The sequence below is a fragment of the Miniopterus natalensis genome, chromosome 13 (assembly GCF_054644295.1).
Source record: "Miniopterus natalensis isolate mMinNat1 chromosome 13, mMinNat1.hap1, whole genome shotgun sequence".
Lineage (NCBI taxonomy): Eukaryota > Metazoa > Chordata > Mammalia > Chiroptera > Miniopteridae > Miniopterus > Miniopterus natalensis.
Window position 1 is genome coordinate 11,515,282 of NC_142093.1, and position 16,674 is coordinate 11,531,955.

General features: G+C 54.1%; 1 protein-coding gene across 1 annotated transcript; it reads right to left on the reverse strand.

The window, feature by feature from the left end:
- Positions 1-8,689: 8,689 nt before the first annotated feature.
- Positions 8,690-16,273, reverse strand: SLC30A3 (solute carrier family 30 member 3). The gene is made up of 8 exons (XM_016210215.2): positions 16,179-16,273; positions 11,904-12,079; positions 11,340-11,486; positions 11,090-11,243; positions 10,423-10,621; positions 10,079-10,184; positions 9,691-9,825; positions 8,690-8,838 (listed from the first exon to the last, which is right to left on the reverse strand). Exons 1-8 carry the CDS (start codon positions 16,271-16,273, stop codon positions 8,690-8,692), a joined length of 1,161 nt encoding a protein of 386 aa, XP_016065701.1.
- Positions 16,274-16,674: the final 401 nt, after the last annotated feature.

Below are 16,674 nucleotides of genomic sequence, written 5' to 3' on the forward strand. Positions count from 1 at the left end.
AGTGTGTGAGCTCTTCCGTTCCATGAACTTTACTAGCAGTAGGGGCATTTCCTGACTCAACAGACTTGCACTCAGCACCCTCTGGGTACAAAGCACCATTTCGAGGGGCGTATAAGGATGACCTAGGTGGTTCTCACCCGCCATTTCAAAGCCTCTTAGTGGCAAGGCATCCAGGGACTAGTTGATTGAACAAGTTTGCACACAGTGGTCCAAACTGCACCAGCATCGTTCATGTAGAACCTACTTCATGCAAAGAGGTATTAACATGTTGCAGCAATAGGAAAAGGCGAAGGAACTTTTTGAAAGTGTGAGAAATAACACATTGTTTAATCTTATACCAACTTTCCAACTGTTTTGCAAATGCAGAAACTGGCTCAGAAAAGTTAGTTCACCCAGTCCCATAGCTAGAGTTCACATACAGGACTACTTCAAACCTATCTTTCTATTAGTATGGAAAGAAGTCATTTCAGGCTTTCAGGGCATCCAGCAGCAGTGGGAGAGACAAGCCATACAAACCTAATCACCCAGAGAACAAGTCTAACGTGTCTGTGGGGAGCCAGTTTTCAGAAAAGAGTGGTCGGCACAGGTTTGGAGTCAGAAAGGCCCATGGAGTTGGGATTTGGGCTGGTTTCTGAGGAAGGGGTAAGCTTGGCAGGTGAGCCGGAGGGGATGAAGAAACTTCTAACACAGCATGAACAGAGGAGTGCTAGCTCTGTGCCTGCAGCACAGCGAGGAGATCCACTGAGACCCAGCAGGGCATCCCTGTTCTGTATAGTTAGGGTTGACAGTCTGGTGGACCAGACCAAGAGGTTAGGATGTAGATTCCAACAGAAATAGGGTTTCATAAACATAGGCACTGTTTGAACAAGGGCAGGATGAACTATAACGCCATCTGATCCTCTGGGAAGCTGAGACCTCTCCTGTCCTGCTAATATTGGCCCTTCCCAGGCCTTCCAAAGCCTGGCCCTGAGAAGTTCCTCAGGTGCCTGGAAGAGAGTTATCATTTGTAGAACCCCTCTACTCCTTTCTAGAGCTTCCCTTACCCTTCTTAGGCTATTCAGACAAGTCCGAGGTTATTTTCCCACGGACTTGGGAATCTGTCACACACAGATTGCCACAGAACTCAGAGAGCCCCGTCCTCGGGTGGAGGCAGTGCTCGCTGCCAGGCGGCATACGCGCTCTGCTCAGCTGCTAGGTGGTGGGAGGTGTTTCTGCCCTGATCCTCTCTTTGGCTCTCCTAATCATAACACAGCTCCAAGTTGACTAAACTCTCTCCGCTACAACCAAAAATGGGATCTTATTACACCGGGAACTACAGGAAGCGAGCTGCAAGAAACAAAATCTGAGCCTGTTGTACATTTATTGAGAACTTCATAGGCTCCAGGTAATTATTAACCATAAAAGGTACTTTTTGTTGTTTTTTGGTCTCCTTTCCTCCTGAGATGCTTAAGAGATTTGAATTTTTTTTTTTTAAGTTAACATAGCTCTAATCATGTGCCAAGGACTAACATTTCACATTCTTTTTGACTGACTTTTGGATGAACCCTTATCCCCCTCCCCCCATGAAAAGAGGTCCGACCTAACATGTTCACTTATCATTGCAAAGTCATTTCCCCCAACTATTCACTGTCTAGCCTAGTTAAAAAAATCCCCTCAAAATAGGCATCCCACTTAGAGCCCTGCCACCATCCTACCCCTGCCTCGGCACTGCGCTGCAGCCACGGGCGAGTCGGCGCACCTGACGGCTTTACGTTGAAAGGGCAGAGTTGGAAGTTCCCGATGTAACATTGGTGCCTCTAATTCTGTACAATATCCCAGAGACTGTGGGAGATACTGCCTGGTGGAGGCAGGAGCAGAGAGTGAGCGCCGGGGGAAGACTAGTGAGGAAGCATCTGGAAGAGATGGGGGAGAGGAGCCATTCCACTAACAGGGAAGCCAACTAGGACGATGTCGCACTAACATGATGGGTGAAGAGGGTCTGGACTAACAGGAATGGGTGTTATAAAATACTGACGATAGGAAGGAGTGGAAAAAGACTCTGGTGTGGGGACCTCACTGAGATTGGTGTAGACAAGAGCCAGTTTGGGGTAGGGAAGGATGGCTTGTTTGGGCATGATATTGTCAGTTGCTATGGGACATCTATATGGGGATGTCATATACATAATGAAGCTGGGGATTTGGGGCAAGGTACGACAGAGAAAAATACGTGGCATTTATATGTGATTACATAAGTGCCACAGAACAGGAACTTTATTCACTAATGTGTCCCAAGCCTCTAGAACACTATTGAGCACATAGGTGTTTAATAAACATTTGTTGACTGAATCATCAACATAGGCAGCTTTGTGGAGGTAAGGTGGGCACCAGATTTCATGGGCCTAGTGAGGGAGGGACTAGTTTAGAGGCTGGGGTCCCAAGAGACAAGGGAAAAAGAGGTGTTGGGATAGGACCCAAAAAGAGTGTAGAAAAGGCTACGAAGCTGTGATGAATCCACAGGAGATTGAGAGGGTCACCGAGTTGGGCTCAACAGGAAGCTAGACAACTGAGTTTGTGGTAGGGTTGGGGAGGCAATGTCCAGGGCAGGGCCTTCAGTGGGCATGTCACCCACCCTGAGGAACCCTAGAAATATCCATTTCTTCCTCTTTGAGAGGCCCCTGGTGCATTACCACCAAATGCTACTGCAGATCTGCCCTGGGGAGTCAGCTTGTAAGGCACTGGCTTGTTGGCCCGTTGGGGGGAGCCTGGGGACTAAGAGGGCATATGATGGGCTTTGTACTGGCCCCACATCCATTTGTTCACCACGTTTCCTTCCACCCTTTCATTCCTTTTCCAACAGTCAGTACTGAGCACTGACTTAGTGTCAAGCTGTGAGCTGGTGCTGGGGAGGCAAATATGAGGAAAGCAGTGCCTTCCCTCAAGGGCAATCTGCAGATCTGTGATCTCTAGGGCAATCCCTGCCCCCCCCATCACTGTGCCTCCCAGGAGTCCTGTGTGACTAGTCCTGATCCGAACCCTGCTCTGGTGCAGCAGGTGGGCTGGATGGTGGGGAGCAGGGAAGCGATCTCTGGGCAGACTTCTCGGTCAGGGAACAGCAAGTTTGCTGATGTAGGGTCTCAAACCTGCTTATTTTGGTAAGCATTCACTCTCTTATTTCCTGGGTTTGGTCCCCTTTTCTTTTTCCCTAGGTTTTTGGCTACAGTCCTTTTAAAATATATAGCCAATCTTGGCTGAGCCAAAGGAAATGAGAATGGAATTGAATGTGCAGACTGGGTCAGAGAGAAAGTCAGTAAACTCTGGCACCAGATGCCATGGGCACAGCACCAAATGAGAGAGGAAAACTCAGAAGGGTTGCACCTGGAGTCCCACCTACACAGTGCTTTCCTGTTCTATTCTGAGAAGGTTTTATGTTTTAAGAATGGAAATTGTTTGGTACAGAAGCCTGCAGCCTCTCCCTCAGCGTGTAGCTCTAATCTAGGGTAGGGGAGGCTGTGGATGGCTGATCTTTCCTTCCCCCCAGTAGTGAGGGACCCACTTAGAAACTGACCAGAGGGCGTGGGAGTTCTGGTGCTGTGGGGGAGAGGGGCATGAGATGTGCCCTTACTGTGGCCTCTAGACTGGTGTCCAGTGCAGAGGGTCAGCTCTGACACAGAGGACACCTGTCCTCTGAGTGAGCTTTGCCCAGGCCTGGTGGGGACTGCTTCCTTGGCCTTCAGGATGCTGTAGCCAGGGAACAGCGAGGGGCAGAGAGAGGGCAGGGAGTGATGATGAAGGAGAGGGGCACCGGCTCTGGCACCCCCAACCCTCCTTCCTACCCATTCTCCCCACACTTTCTCTCCCTGGTCCTGGAAATTGGGGCTTCTTTGTCTGTGGGATCATCTGTGATCCCGGCTGCATCCACAACCTCAGGCTCCGCCCCAAAGAGGCCTGGGAACTGCCCAGAACCCCCGAAGGTACTAACCAGGGGCTGGTGAGATGACCCTGGAGCTCATGGCAGAGACAGGGAGGCTGAAACCTCCCAGAATTGGGGGTGAAGAGTCCTTCAACTATAAAGGAAACTCCCTAAATGCAGTTCTCCAGGAAGGTAGGAGAATCAGGAAGAAGGGCAGGGGTTTTCCCATCCTGGCTCAGGTCCCGAGATTCCCCCCAGAGCCTTCTAACTGCCTCTTTTGCTACCATGGCACCAGCGGGAGAGGGGAGGGTGCTGCTCCCACTCTGACAGTCTAACAAGGCAGCCAGGATAGCTGGTCCCACAGCTCCTCCTTCAGACAGGCTGGCACTGAAGTCCCTGAAGGGGTGGCAGGGTCACTGGGGGAGGAGGACAGGCTTTATCACCCTGCTCTTCCTCCTGACCCCAGACAGATTGCTCCCCTGCCTGGCCCTCAGTCCTCTTTGGACAGGAAGGTGTATCTGTCCCCTGCCAGCTGGCCCAGCAGCCCCCTAGGTAAGCGGCGCAGTGAGGAAGCAGGGCCTGTCCATCTGCCTGGATGTTCCCAGGCCCAGTCTCCCCACCCTCCCATTCTGGCTTTTCTCTCTCGAGTCTCCTGTGAACACATCCACGCTGCACCGTCAGGATGACAATCCTGTCTCCCTTCCTCCTGACCATCTCACCCTTCTCTGCCCCCCCCTTTCCTCGGGCCCCTCTCCCTCTGGTTAACCAGCTGTGTAACAAGCTGCCAGGTCTGGGCTGATGGATGACGGGCCTTCCCCACTCTGCTCTGCTCTTCCTCTGCCTCCCCTTTGTTCCCTGCCTTTCCAGCCCCTTCTTCTCCCTCCACCACAAATTTTATCTCAGGGCAGGGCTCCATGAGGGAAAGGGCCGCTGGACCAGCCAGTGGAGGAGGTGGGTTGGGGAGGATAACAGGGGTGGTGGGGGCAGCTCCTGCAGACAGCTCCTGGACTCCCTTGGGAAAGTGTATAAATGAAGCAGAATGCTCCTGATCCCCCAGCCTTCCCGGTCCCTGACAGAGCCATGCCTGGAGGTGGGCAGAGGCAGGGGGCATGGAAGAACTGCTGGGGACTTAGAGCAGTCAGGACCAACTGAGTTTGAATCTCAACTCTTGACAGTTATTAGCAGCATGACCCTGGGCAGGCATGCCTCAGTTTCTCCACATGTAAAGTGCAGATAATTATCTAGCTCAGTGCTTTGAGTTAAGGGTTGCTCAATAAATGTTGGCTCCTGTCCCTGCTGTCAGGGTGCTGGGCCACTCTGTTCCCTTGAAATCTCTGCCTTGCATCCTGGATTCCACCCAGATGAGAGCCCTTTCCTACAGGCCCTCTCTCTGTATTTACTAGGCGCATCCATACCCACAGTGTCATGTAGCCCCTCTTTTTACAGGAAAGTTAGAAGGCAGGGAGGTTAACAGTGACCAGAGTATTAGTCCAGAGCTGAGGCAGAACCAGGAGCCAGAGTCCAGAGCAGCCCGACGCGGCGCGCAGCAGGGTGCTGAGAGAGGGGCCCAGAAACTCAGTTGGGCCAGAGCTTCAAAGGGACCTGAGTGGGGCAGTGCCCTCGGTGTGCCCCGACCTGTTTCTTGCTTCAACAATGTTTAGACGGAACAGACCCAAGGACGCCCCTTCTTCCAGCCTCAGACCACCTTCCAACCTCTTTCCAGACACCACCTCTGGAACCGCCTCGGCCATCAGCCTCCGAGACCAGCCAAATACTGTTTTTTGTTTGTTTGTAATCCTCACCCAAGGATATCCCCCCCCCATTGCTTTTCAGACAGCATGGGGAGAGAGATCAATTGGTCACCTCCCCCACATCAGCCTACAACCGAGGTACAAGCCCTTGACCGGAATCAAACCCGGGACCCTTGTCTGCGGGCGGAAGCTCTAACCACCGAGCCAGACTGGCCGGGGCGCCACCACCGATTTCAGACCTTAACGCCTCGCTGCCCAACAACCACGCGCTCCCGGGTTTCAGGGTGACCCCCCCCCCAGGCGGAGGCGGCCGTCGGGGCCCCGCACCTACCTCTCTGGGCTGTTTCCACCGGGGCGACGTGGCGCTGGGCGGCTCTGAGATGCGAAACCAGCACGCGGGGGTCACACCATCTTCCAGGGTGACTGGGGCAAAACTCGGGGCGCCATGGAAGCCACTGCAGCGTGGGGAGGAGCCTAACCCGGCCCCTTGGGACCTGCAGGCCTGGGTTCTGCTCGCAGACCCGCAGCTCTGCGGCTCCTGGAGAACCACATCCCAGGTGAGCAGGTGAAACCCCTCAGGAGATGGGCGACACCTGACTCACCCGCAGCTGGCCCTGGGCTGGGCTCGGGGAGTCTCCCAAAGGCTCCCCCTCAGGCAGACCAGGAGCCTTTGGAGCCCAGAGGCAGCTGAGGGGCCCCCCTGCCTCCCCCTGGTGTCTGGCTTTTGCCTGGGCCTCTCCCCAAAACCACTAGCCATCCTTTTAACCACCCCGGAGCCCTCTCCCGTGCATCGGACCAAATGGAAACAATAAAGCTTTTGCAGCAAAAAAAAAATTTTAAAGGGACCTGAGTGGGAGTGAGAGCCTGGCTCTTCTCCTGCCCCCGTCGCTTAATGGGTGACCGTGGGGAAGTCCTTTTCCCTCTCTGAGCCTCAGCTCCCTCTCCCTCATCTTGCAGGGGGTGAGGCAGAGATGGACTGCGGGCTTTGAGAGGGTGAGGTTTTTCGGCCCTGGGCAGTCTGTCCCTCCCTGCAGAGGGGCCCAGCACTGTGCACATGGGGGCCTGCAGTGTTGGACTGCTCGTAGGTGAACGTCCAGTCCTTTTCCCGAGCCTCCATTTCCTCACTTCCCCACCCTCATCCTGTCACTTGGGGCCTGTAATCAATGAGACGGAAAATGGGAAAGTATCAAGGACTAGCAAACCATGGCGAGCAGCTGGGGCTGGGGCAGCCTCGACGCTCCCAGTGGGATGGACTGCCAGCCTGTCACCTCCACATCAGGCCAGCGGTGACTCACCCAGCCTGGGCCCAGGCCCCCAGATAAAGATCAGAGTGAGGAGGCCTATCTCCAACCAGTCCGAAGGCCTCACCTTAAAGAGCAGTGGAATCTATGTGCATTGGCGCGGAAAGATGCAGCCAGGGTGTGTGTGTGAGTCATAAAAGCAGGCGACACAATAAAGCGATCCCATTGACGTTACATAGAAGTGTTGGTTATGTACATGAAAATATGGGTGGGGAGATTCCAACTGAACAACAGCTATCTCTGGGAGTAGATTATAAGGGAAACATTCACCTTCTACCTTATATACTTTTCCTTTGTTGAACCCTAAAACAAGCATATATTTATAATGTGCTTTAATAATAAAAAAGAGATAGTTTTACAATAAAGATATTTCCATTGGGGGGGGCACTTGTAGAAATATGCATGGGCTAATAAAAAATAGTGTCTGCTTCGGGTTGGAATTTTATCAACCTGGAGTAGGAAGGCCAGTGAACTCCTGCTGATCCAAAGCACTAGATCTAAAATCAGAATACAAAAGGTTTGATTTTTAAAAAGCAAAAATCGATCCCTCAATGGGTCTGGTTTGTAAGATCAAGTCTGTAAAATACATGACCCTTAAGGCAAAGGGGGAATAACTATGAAGAGGTCCTTGGTGTCCGCAGCCCAAACCTGGACTCAGGGTTGGGGCAGTCAGGGCTGAAGGCCCCTGCCCCGGCCTCACAGAGCTTGACAACAGGGCCCATATAAGCACTGTGGTCCAACCACTCTCTCCCAAAGTGATGCAGCTTCCTTCCCACCAGCCCAAGGCCACCATGGCCTGCAGGAGGCTTTAGGAATGACTCTCCAAAATCCCTTGTCTCCTTGCCTTCTAGCTTCCTCCTGTAACCCAGCCCAGGGCACATGGGGACTCCCTGAGCCAAGGACCCAGGCTGGAGCACGCTGTGAATAGGGAAAGGTGGTAAGGAGCCTGGCAGGTTCTAGTCTACATCATTGCAATGTATCTCTGACTGTGGAGAGGGCGGAGGGGCTGGAAGGGGTAGGAGGGCTGTGGAACTGCAGGATTCTGTCAGTGCTCATATGACTGATTCTGTTTCCCCCTCCCGAGGAGTCAGCACAGGGGCTGAAAGATGCATTGAGACACAAGTTTATTGGTGGAGCTTCAGTGGAGTCCTCCCTCTCTCTGGGATAGCCCAGGGCACAGCACCAACAGAGGGATAGACAGACCCCCAAACGGACACATGGATGGTGCAGACTCATAGAAACCATAGCGCAGCCACACAGGCACAGAGAGACACAGGCCACAGCACCAAGAAACACACACACAGACAAACCACAGGGCCAGAACACACGGACAAAGTGCAAGTTTTGGGGCTCCTGCATAGACAGAGCGAGGACCACATGGGGAGGGGCCCCTGTTGACCTCCCCCGGGCATAGGCACACCAAAAGCACACAGACAGCAGATGCCCAGCCAGCCAGCTTGCCACACAGACAAATGAACTTCACGGAAAGGGAAAGGATGCTCGTGGCTCCCCAGACTGTGGGGAGCTGGGACATGCCCCCACTGCACTGATTCCCTGCTCAGCCCAACCCCCATCCCCACCCCACCCCCATACTTTGGTTTTGCCCACTGGGGCTTGGGAGTTGGCAGGTGGAAGGAGGGATACAGGAAGGGTAAGGGCCCAGCTCAGTCCCTCCCCTGAGAGGGAGGCAGCTGCTGAGAGCCCAGGGCTGAGCCAGGGCCAGACAGTGGGGAGAGGGCAGGGTCAGCTCAGCCTTGGGGAGGCTCCCGGCAGCGCAGGCACTTGGCCATCTCCGGCCGATACTGCTCAACCTGCAGGGTACAGCTGGAGAATCCAAATCGGGAGTGGAGCTGGGATGTGGCTTCAGCCAGGACAGCTTCTGGGTCCGCAGTGGAGTCTGTGGGAGAGTGATAAGAGACAGCAGGTTCCCAGGGGAGTCGGGAACCAGGCTGGAGCCAAGATAAGAACCAGAGTAGGGAGACCCAGGGGCTTGCACAGCATTAAAGCCAGGCTTCAATGGGGAGCTTTATTTGCTTTCTGTGTTGTATGAAAAGCATAAAAACATAAAGAAAATGTTGGAGAGACGCACCCTGAACCGACCAGGCTAACACACTAGACTGCTCTTATTTTTCTATTCTGTTCTGCTCTTTGATTATCAGTACACAGCTGTATTTCAGCAGCCAGGCCACCCGATTTTCCAGGACAACCCAGATGTTAAATATTCTGTCCCATTGTCCCTCTAGAGCTATCATCACATATCCCACAAAGTATATATTTTTGGCATCCAAATTGCATGTCTCTGATTGCTTCCTGCATCTGGAAGAAACTCAAAAATCCTTTGTCAGCCTGTGAGTCACCATATATATTTTAAATAGTTGAATCATAATGTAGATATAATTTTATATTCAGCCTTTTCCTTAGCATTATACCATAAGCAGTTTCCCTAGTTGCCATACAGTCTTCATAATCATCATTTTCAGTAGTTACGTGATATCTCACTGAGTGGAGGTGCTGGAATTTACCTAACTGTGCTCTATCCCTCGTACCCATCCCACGTAGGTATTAGTGACACTGAAAAGAGTTACTGGTTCCCTGCACTATAGAGAGGGTCAGAGAGAGACAGAGAGAGAAGGCGAAAGACAGACACTGAAACAATCCCAGTAATTCAGGCTATCTTTTTATGTTTGGAGGGGGAGGGGAAGGGAGGCATATTTCTAGGAATAACTGGCTGGGGCCAGTGTGGACTCACCGATGGCCAGGTGTGCAGAGGCAATATGGTAAGTGAGCGTCAGGGACCACAGGTGTAGCTCATGAATTGCCCGGACTCCTGACACTGACAACAGTGCATCTCTCACCGGCTCAAACCTCACATTTTTGGGGGTACCTGCAAACAGCACCCACCGAGCCTTACTTCCAGGGCTGCTCCTGCCCAGGGGCAGCCCCACCAGACTCCACCTCCCCCAGTCTGTACCCACTCACTCTGTTGACCCCCACAGTTCACCCTGTGCCGAATCCTTCCTGCAGTAGGTCCCATGCCCTGGACTTCTCCCCACACTCATCAGAGAAAAGAGAGGCACCCAGTGCTGGAGTGAGGTCAGGGGGGCCCAAAGGGTGGGGAACAGTAGGGTGTGACTCACCTTCCATGAGGACGCGGAGGACATCTCGGAGGGTGGGAGCCGTGGAGCCAAGAGCACAGATAGAGAAGAGGAAGGTGCTGATGGGATCAGCCGCCTTGCACTGAGGCTGAGAGAGAAAGACCCCTAAGCCCGGAAACCAGGGACCTCTCAGAGGAAGGTCTGGGTGTCCTGGACAACAGGACCCAAGAGGCCCCTGAGAGCCCTGCTCAGGGGAAAGGGACCACGCCCCTAAGCCTGAGTCCTGGGGAGCCAGGAACAGGAGGGGGGAGGAGGTTGTGGGTCCTGGGAAGGAGGGGCGGGGTGTGGGGTTGGGGAGGAGGCCAGGACGGCCTGAGGGTCAGTACCTTGAAGTAGATGAGGATGGAGGCAGCCAGCACCCCAAGGCTCTGCAGCAGGTCCCCCAGCACATGCACGAAGGCCGCCCGGACACTGGTGTTCCCCAGGGGCGGGAGCTCCCCAGGCCCCTCCTCCAGCGGTGCATACTCAGCCCCCCTAGACCCATGGCTGTGGTGGGGCCCAGCCTGGTGCAGCACAAAGGCCATTCTAAGGGGGAAGCAGAGCAGCTCAGCCCAGGGACCTGCTCCCAGCCCCCTCTGCCATTTCCATACTGCCTCCTCCCACCTCCCCAGGAGCTCTTTTTCCACCTGTATGCTCCCTATTTTCCCAGCCCCAGGAAGAAAACACTGTCCAAGACAGAAAAATAGTGCAGCCTTGGGGCAAGAACACAGCACATGGTGCCAGAGATTTGAATTCAGATGCTGGCCCTGCTACTTAAATAGCTATAATGAGATAATAGTGATGAAAGTTCACAGCAAGAGTGGCTGGGACACAGCAGGCCCTTAGTGTCTGTTGACTGAATTTTAGGTCTCTATCCCAGTCCCTTCTCAGTATTCCCAGGGCAGAGTGCTGAAAACTATGTGTTGCCTGAGAGGGGAGGGCCCGCTCTCCCAGTCTGCAGGAGGACCCCTTGCCCTGAACCCCACATGGTGCCTGCTCCATATTGGAACATACAGCATATTAGCACAGACTGCGATGCCGGCGGTCACCAGCATGGCGCCCCCCTCGATGTGGTAGTCGCTGTGCAGCAGGCGGATGAAGGCCAGGTACAGGAGGATGCCAGTGACCATCCAGAGGGAGATCACAGAGGCCAAAGCCCCCAGAGTCTCTGCAGGTGGAGACAAGCTATCAGAGACCTGCCCAGGACCCTAAGAGGCACCCTCTGGCAAGATTGGAAGGTCACCAGCTCATGCAGGAGCCTTACCTGAGCGATGCCAGCCAAAGGTCATGGTGCGGGTGGCTGGACGGGTAGAGAGCCAAAGAGAGAAGAGGCTGCCTATCATGCTGCCCACATCTGCTAGCAGGTGGGCTGCGTCGGTCATAATGGCCAGGCTGTGTGCTAAATACCCACCTGCAAGGGTAAAACAATGTCCATTTTCTGTATAGGCATGAAAATAAGAGCGAAGGACATACACCAAAATGTGAACTGTGATTTTTTCGCTGGTGATGAGATTATAGTTTTTCTTTTCTTCTTTTCACGCATCCACATTTTCTAGTTTATCTACAATGGCATATTTTAATAACAAGAAAATAGGGCTTTTAAAAGAGCAGTTATCACAGAAGCCAGTCCTGGACCTTGCCCTGAATTTCCCCTGCTGCTGTCCTTCACTCTCACCCACTTGTGCATCCCTGGGCACCCAACTCCCAAGCGTCAGCCATCCCCATCTTCTCTGCATCGCCAACCAGGAACATCCCCGGAACACTGAGTGGAGAGTGGCTTCGGCAGGTGCCGGGAGGACGGGGTTGAAGGAGCAGCTCTCCAACTTACCGACTACCTCCCCAGCCATGAAGACGCAGCACACAGCACAGGCGGCACACAGCTGCCTCTGCGCCTGCAGCCTCTCAGGGGTGAGACCCAGCTGTGGCAGGTTGTGGCAGTGGTGGGAGCCCATCTCCACAGGTTTGGGCTCCTCGGGGAGGGGCTCTGAGGGCTCTGTGAAGAGACTGAGGCGGGCAAATGGTTCAACTGGGGCCTGGCCCACAGGCGACCTGTTCCTCACTCTCAGATTCCGGATCCTACAGACTGGCCTCATCAGATGCGGCCCATCTCTCACTCCTTCCCAAGGCCTGGTCAAACCCGGGACCTTGTGGACAGAGGGCCACACGAGAGATGGGGCCTAAACGAACACTTAGATCCCAGCCTTCCTTTTCTTTTCGTACATATTTCACAGCTGGAAGACACCTTAGAGATGGCCTAGTCTAACACCCTATTAAAGAGAGTAGAAGTATGAGGCATGCATCTGTCTGACAGGCTTGGAGCAGTTACTGTCTGCTCCTAAGGTTCCTGTGCAGATGCAAGAAAAAGGGTCCTCACACTTTCTGTTTGATTGTGGCAGCCAAGATTAAATGTGGGAACACAGTGAAAAAACAGGAAGTTTTTACAACTCAGAAATTATCTTGTAAACAGTTGAGCGTATTTTACTCCAAAGAAGAATCTAAAATACGAGTTTTCAAGAGAAGTATTAGAAAACTATTCCCTATACCTTTGCATTCTGATTAACTCCCCTTTTTATTTTATTTTATTATTTTATTTTATTTGTTTTTTTGTTATCGTCACCTGAGGATATTTTTTCCACTGCTTTTCAGAGTGAGTGGAAGGGAGGGAGGGGGAGAGAAAGAGGGAGAGAAACATTGATATGAAACACATCAACTGGTTGCCTCCCCCAACCAGTATGTGCCCTTGACTGGGAATTGAACCCCCAACCCTTTGGTATGTGGGCAGACGTCCTAACCACTGAGCCATTCCAGCCAGGGCTGATTAATTCCACTTTTAAAAGCTTTAGGCCCTGGCCGGGTAGCTCAGTTGATTAGAATATCATCCTGATATGCCAAGGTTGCAGGTTCAATACCTGGTCAGGGCATATAAAATAATCAACCAATGAATGCATAAATAAGTGGAACAACAAATTGATGTTTCTCTCTCTAAAATCAATTAAAAAAATAAAAGCTTTAGGAGAGGGAGAGAACTTATGGAGGCCACACAGTTAGTTAGTGGCAGAGCTAAGACTAGATTCCAACCAAATAAATTCATTATGTTAGGTACCATAAGGCATACAAAATGAGTAAATCATTAAACAAAATCCTTTCTAGACTCTGGGACCTTTTGGTGGACAAGACAAATGTATATGCAGAAGGTAGCTATAGCCCTTAGAGTAGTTAAAGTGCTATTAGGGCTCAGATAGATACATTGATTCTAATAAAGAAATCAGGTTAAAACTGAAGGGCCTTGAAGGATGGGGAGGATTTTCACAAAGACAAAGTGAGCTTACCAGGCAGAGGCAATATGAAGGGAAGGTTGTGTGAAAGTGTAGGGCAGGACTCAGCACATGATCCTGGCCTTAGTGCCTCCTTCCCAGAGCCTTCACCACTCCTCTCTAGACATGGGACTAAAGTGTGGCCCTTTTAGGGAAGAGTGGAATACTGAGACCCAAAAAGTCTGAGGTTCCTGGTACAGAGAACTAATGGCCAGTTCCTGAGCTGGGCTGTCATGGGGAGGGCATGGGGAAGGCATGTGCAGACTGCCATGGCTGGCAATGGTAGCAGTAGGGACACCGGCTTTGGAGTCTGCTACACGTTAGTTGGATTTCAGCCTGACCATAAGCACCCAGCAGAGGCCACTTAAACTGCACAGTGCCATAGGCCTCCCTTGACAAATGAATGGGGCCAAGGGCCTGATCTGGGAATGCCAGAGGCTGAGCTCAGGCTTTTAGGTCTATTTTGGCCCAATTCTCACCCCCGCTACTATCCAACCTGAACCCCATCAAAAACAGAACTTTTCACAGAATAAAGGACCTAAACAGAAAAATACAGTCCTAGAAATACTCACGGAAGTGTGACAAGAATACCTTTGAGTGAACATGAAGGCCCCAGATAGAACCATGATCATAGCAGTAAAGTGAGGAGGGTTGCCTGGGGCCATCTGTCTGAGGAAGGCTCTGCCAAGTGGGTAAACTGAGGTGTGAGGGAAGTGGGGGGCCCTTTGGTGCTTGTAGGGAAAATTCAAGTGCTGGTAGGTAGATTAATTTATTGGAATTCCCTTCCAAGACTTGGAAACTGGATATGTATGATTCTAGGTGTGCTTCCAGAGGAGATGGGGAGATGAGGTGGCTTTGAAACCCATCGCCATTCTTCAATGAGGTGTGCCAGGCATGTACACATGCTGAAGCCCAGTCTAGCAGGAGAGACAAATGTGTCACAAATGACTTACTATGCAAGGAGAGGCTAGGGACAGGAGGTTTATGAACAAAGGACTTAGGAATACAGAGGAGGGAGTGACCAACTCTAATGGGGGTGAGGAGAACTTCACAGAGAGAGAGATGCAGAAGATGAGACCTAGATGGAGAAGGGGAATCCAGACACATGGAATGACAATGACAAGAGCCAGGGGAAGGGCGGAGGACAAAAGTGATGAACTCTAAGGAGCATAAAGGGAGACACACCTATTGATTTAACATATCTTTCCTGAGCTCTGAGATGACCTTGCTGATGTACTAGTTTGGCAGGAAGAGGGGAGAGGAGATGGAGGGGTCCAGAACAGAGCAGGCCAGAGGCTCCCTGTGCAGAATTTTAGAGGAGGGTAAGGTAGGTAGGGAAGAGTCTCTTTCCGAAAATACTGCAGGATTTGGTGACTAATGGTCAAATGAGAATGAAGATGAGCTGGGAGTCAGAGATGCGGGTTTGAAGAGCAAGCAGAGGCTGAGTGGCTTTGGGGCAGCAGGCAAGATGCTTTCCTGGTCCTGTAAGGCACAGTGCAGCCAGTCATCAAGGTAGCCACCCATCAACAGGCTGCACCCTTTTGTTCCGCAGGAAATGGACCCTAAAGAACCTCATTGTTAGTGTGTGGGTAGGTGTGTATGGGGGAGGAGGGTACATGCTGTTTAGAGAGAAGGGAAGACAGTTTTCTCTCCCTAGCTCTCTGAAACCCCTAACAAACAAACAATATCGAGTGGGGTAGGGAATGGTCTGAATCCGAGTCAGAAGGGTAGGCGCAGAGATGCCCGGGCGCGGCTGGAGCCCCCACGGTTGCCCAGGTCTGCAGTCCCCTGCAGGAAGGAGTCAGACGGGAAGTCTTGCCTCCGCCTGCTCACCCACTCCCCCACCCACCCAGGTTTACAGCCCCTACCCAGGGAAAGATCCAGACACACAGGGAGGCACCATATCGGAGACAAAGGGAGAGGGGCTGGGAGGGAAACAGACTGGGAAAGATGAGAAGAGAGACTAACGGACGGTCAGCCAACAGACAAAATGGCCAGCGGAGGTGGCCAAGGAGGACCTGGCTCGGCCGCTCCGAGAGACAAGGCGGACGGGGCCGGCGGGACGCGGAGGCGGTTCTGCGGCCGCCCCCGGCCCGCTGTCCCGGCCGCTCCGCGCGCCTCATTTCACACCTCGCCGCCCCCGGCCCCGTCTGTGCCGAGCCGGGAATACCCCCTGCCGCCCAACCGCACCTGCTCCTTCCTCGTCGCCCCCTCGCTTCCTCGTGCCCGCCCGCCCCCCAGGGGCCTGGAAGGCCCGCCTCGGAGTCCGGGCCCACCCTCGGTCCGGGTGCCCACAGCTGGCCACGGCTGGGGCGCACGCCCTGAGCCCGAGCGCGGAGGCAGGGGCCGGGGGCCTGCAGCTGGGGCTCCGCAGCCTGGGCGGCGAGGCGCTCCCTCCGCCAGGGCCCCGGAGCAATGCGGACATCGGGGCACCTGGCGCGGACTCCGGCCCGACGGAGGGCTGCAGCGGGTAGGGAAGCCAAACGCGGCGGGGCGGCGGAGGGGTCCGGAGGCTTGGGGGGCGGGCCGGGGATCGGTTTCGCGGGACCGTAAGAAAGAGGGAGCTGGGAGGAGGCGTAGCGAGCTGTTGAGCGGCGGGGGTCGAGGCTACCTGGCTGGGAGCCTGGGTCCCCGTGTGGCCGCGGAGAAGGGAGCTGCCTGCCGCGAAGCCGAGGGAGTCGGGGTGCGCTGGGGCGGTCGGCCGGGGCCGCGCCGAGGGAGACAACGAAATGGACGGAGGGCAGGAGGGTGGCGCCCCCCGGCCGAGGGCTGGCCCAGGTCTGTCCTACCTCTTCAAGCGCAGGCTGCCACCGGCGTCGTCGCGGCCCCGGGGGCTCACCAGGCGAGTAGTCTCCGAGCCCCCCTTGGCGGGAGAGGGCTCCATGTCCTCGCGGTCCCGACCGTCTAGACCCTACCGAAGGAGGGAGAGGCGGGGCCAGCCCCGTGCCAAGTCCAAGAGGCCAGCCGACCCCCGCAGACTCCCCGCAGGGCAGCGGGGCCACCAGAATGGAGGGAACTGCGGCGACTGTGGTTCGGGGAGTCCGAACTGCAGATCCCGCGGCCGCTGGAGCCCCGCCCGGCGTTGGGCGAGCTCCCCAAACCCCGCCTCCAGGCTCCCCAGCCTCCCTCCCCACGCCTAAGCCCCGCCCCCGCAGCTCTACCCCCAGATCCAAAGCTCCCTCGCCCAGCGCCGGAGCCACGTGGGGGCGGCAGGAGCCCTCGGCTCTCGGTCCGGGCTCCGAAGGGCGCCTAATTTCCATAGCCCCGCCCTCTTGGTGGGATAGC

Excerpts from the sequence above, each read along its gene's own strand:
- SLC30A3 (XM_016210215.2), bottom strand. The coding sequence starts at position 16,273 with ATGGAGCCCTCTCCCGCCAAGGGGGGCTCGGAGACTACTCGCCTGGTG. Across the intron at positions 10,185-10,422 it reads CCATCCTCATCTACTTCAAG|CCTCAGTGCAAGGCGGCTGA; the intron begins GTACTGACCCTC and ends TTTCTCTCTCAG. Across the intron at positions 9,826-10,078 it reads CCTCCGCGTCCTCATGGAAG|GTACCCCCAAAAATGTGAGG; the intron begins GTGAGTCACACC and ends TGCTGTTTGCAG.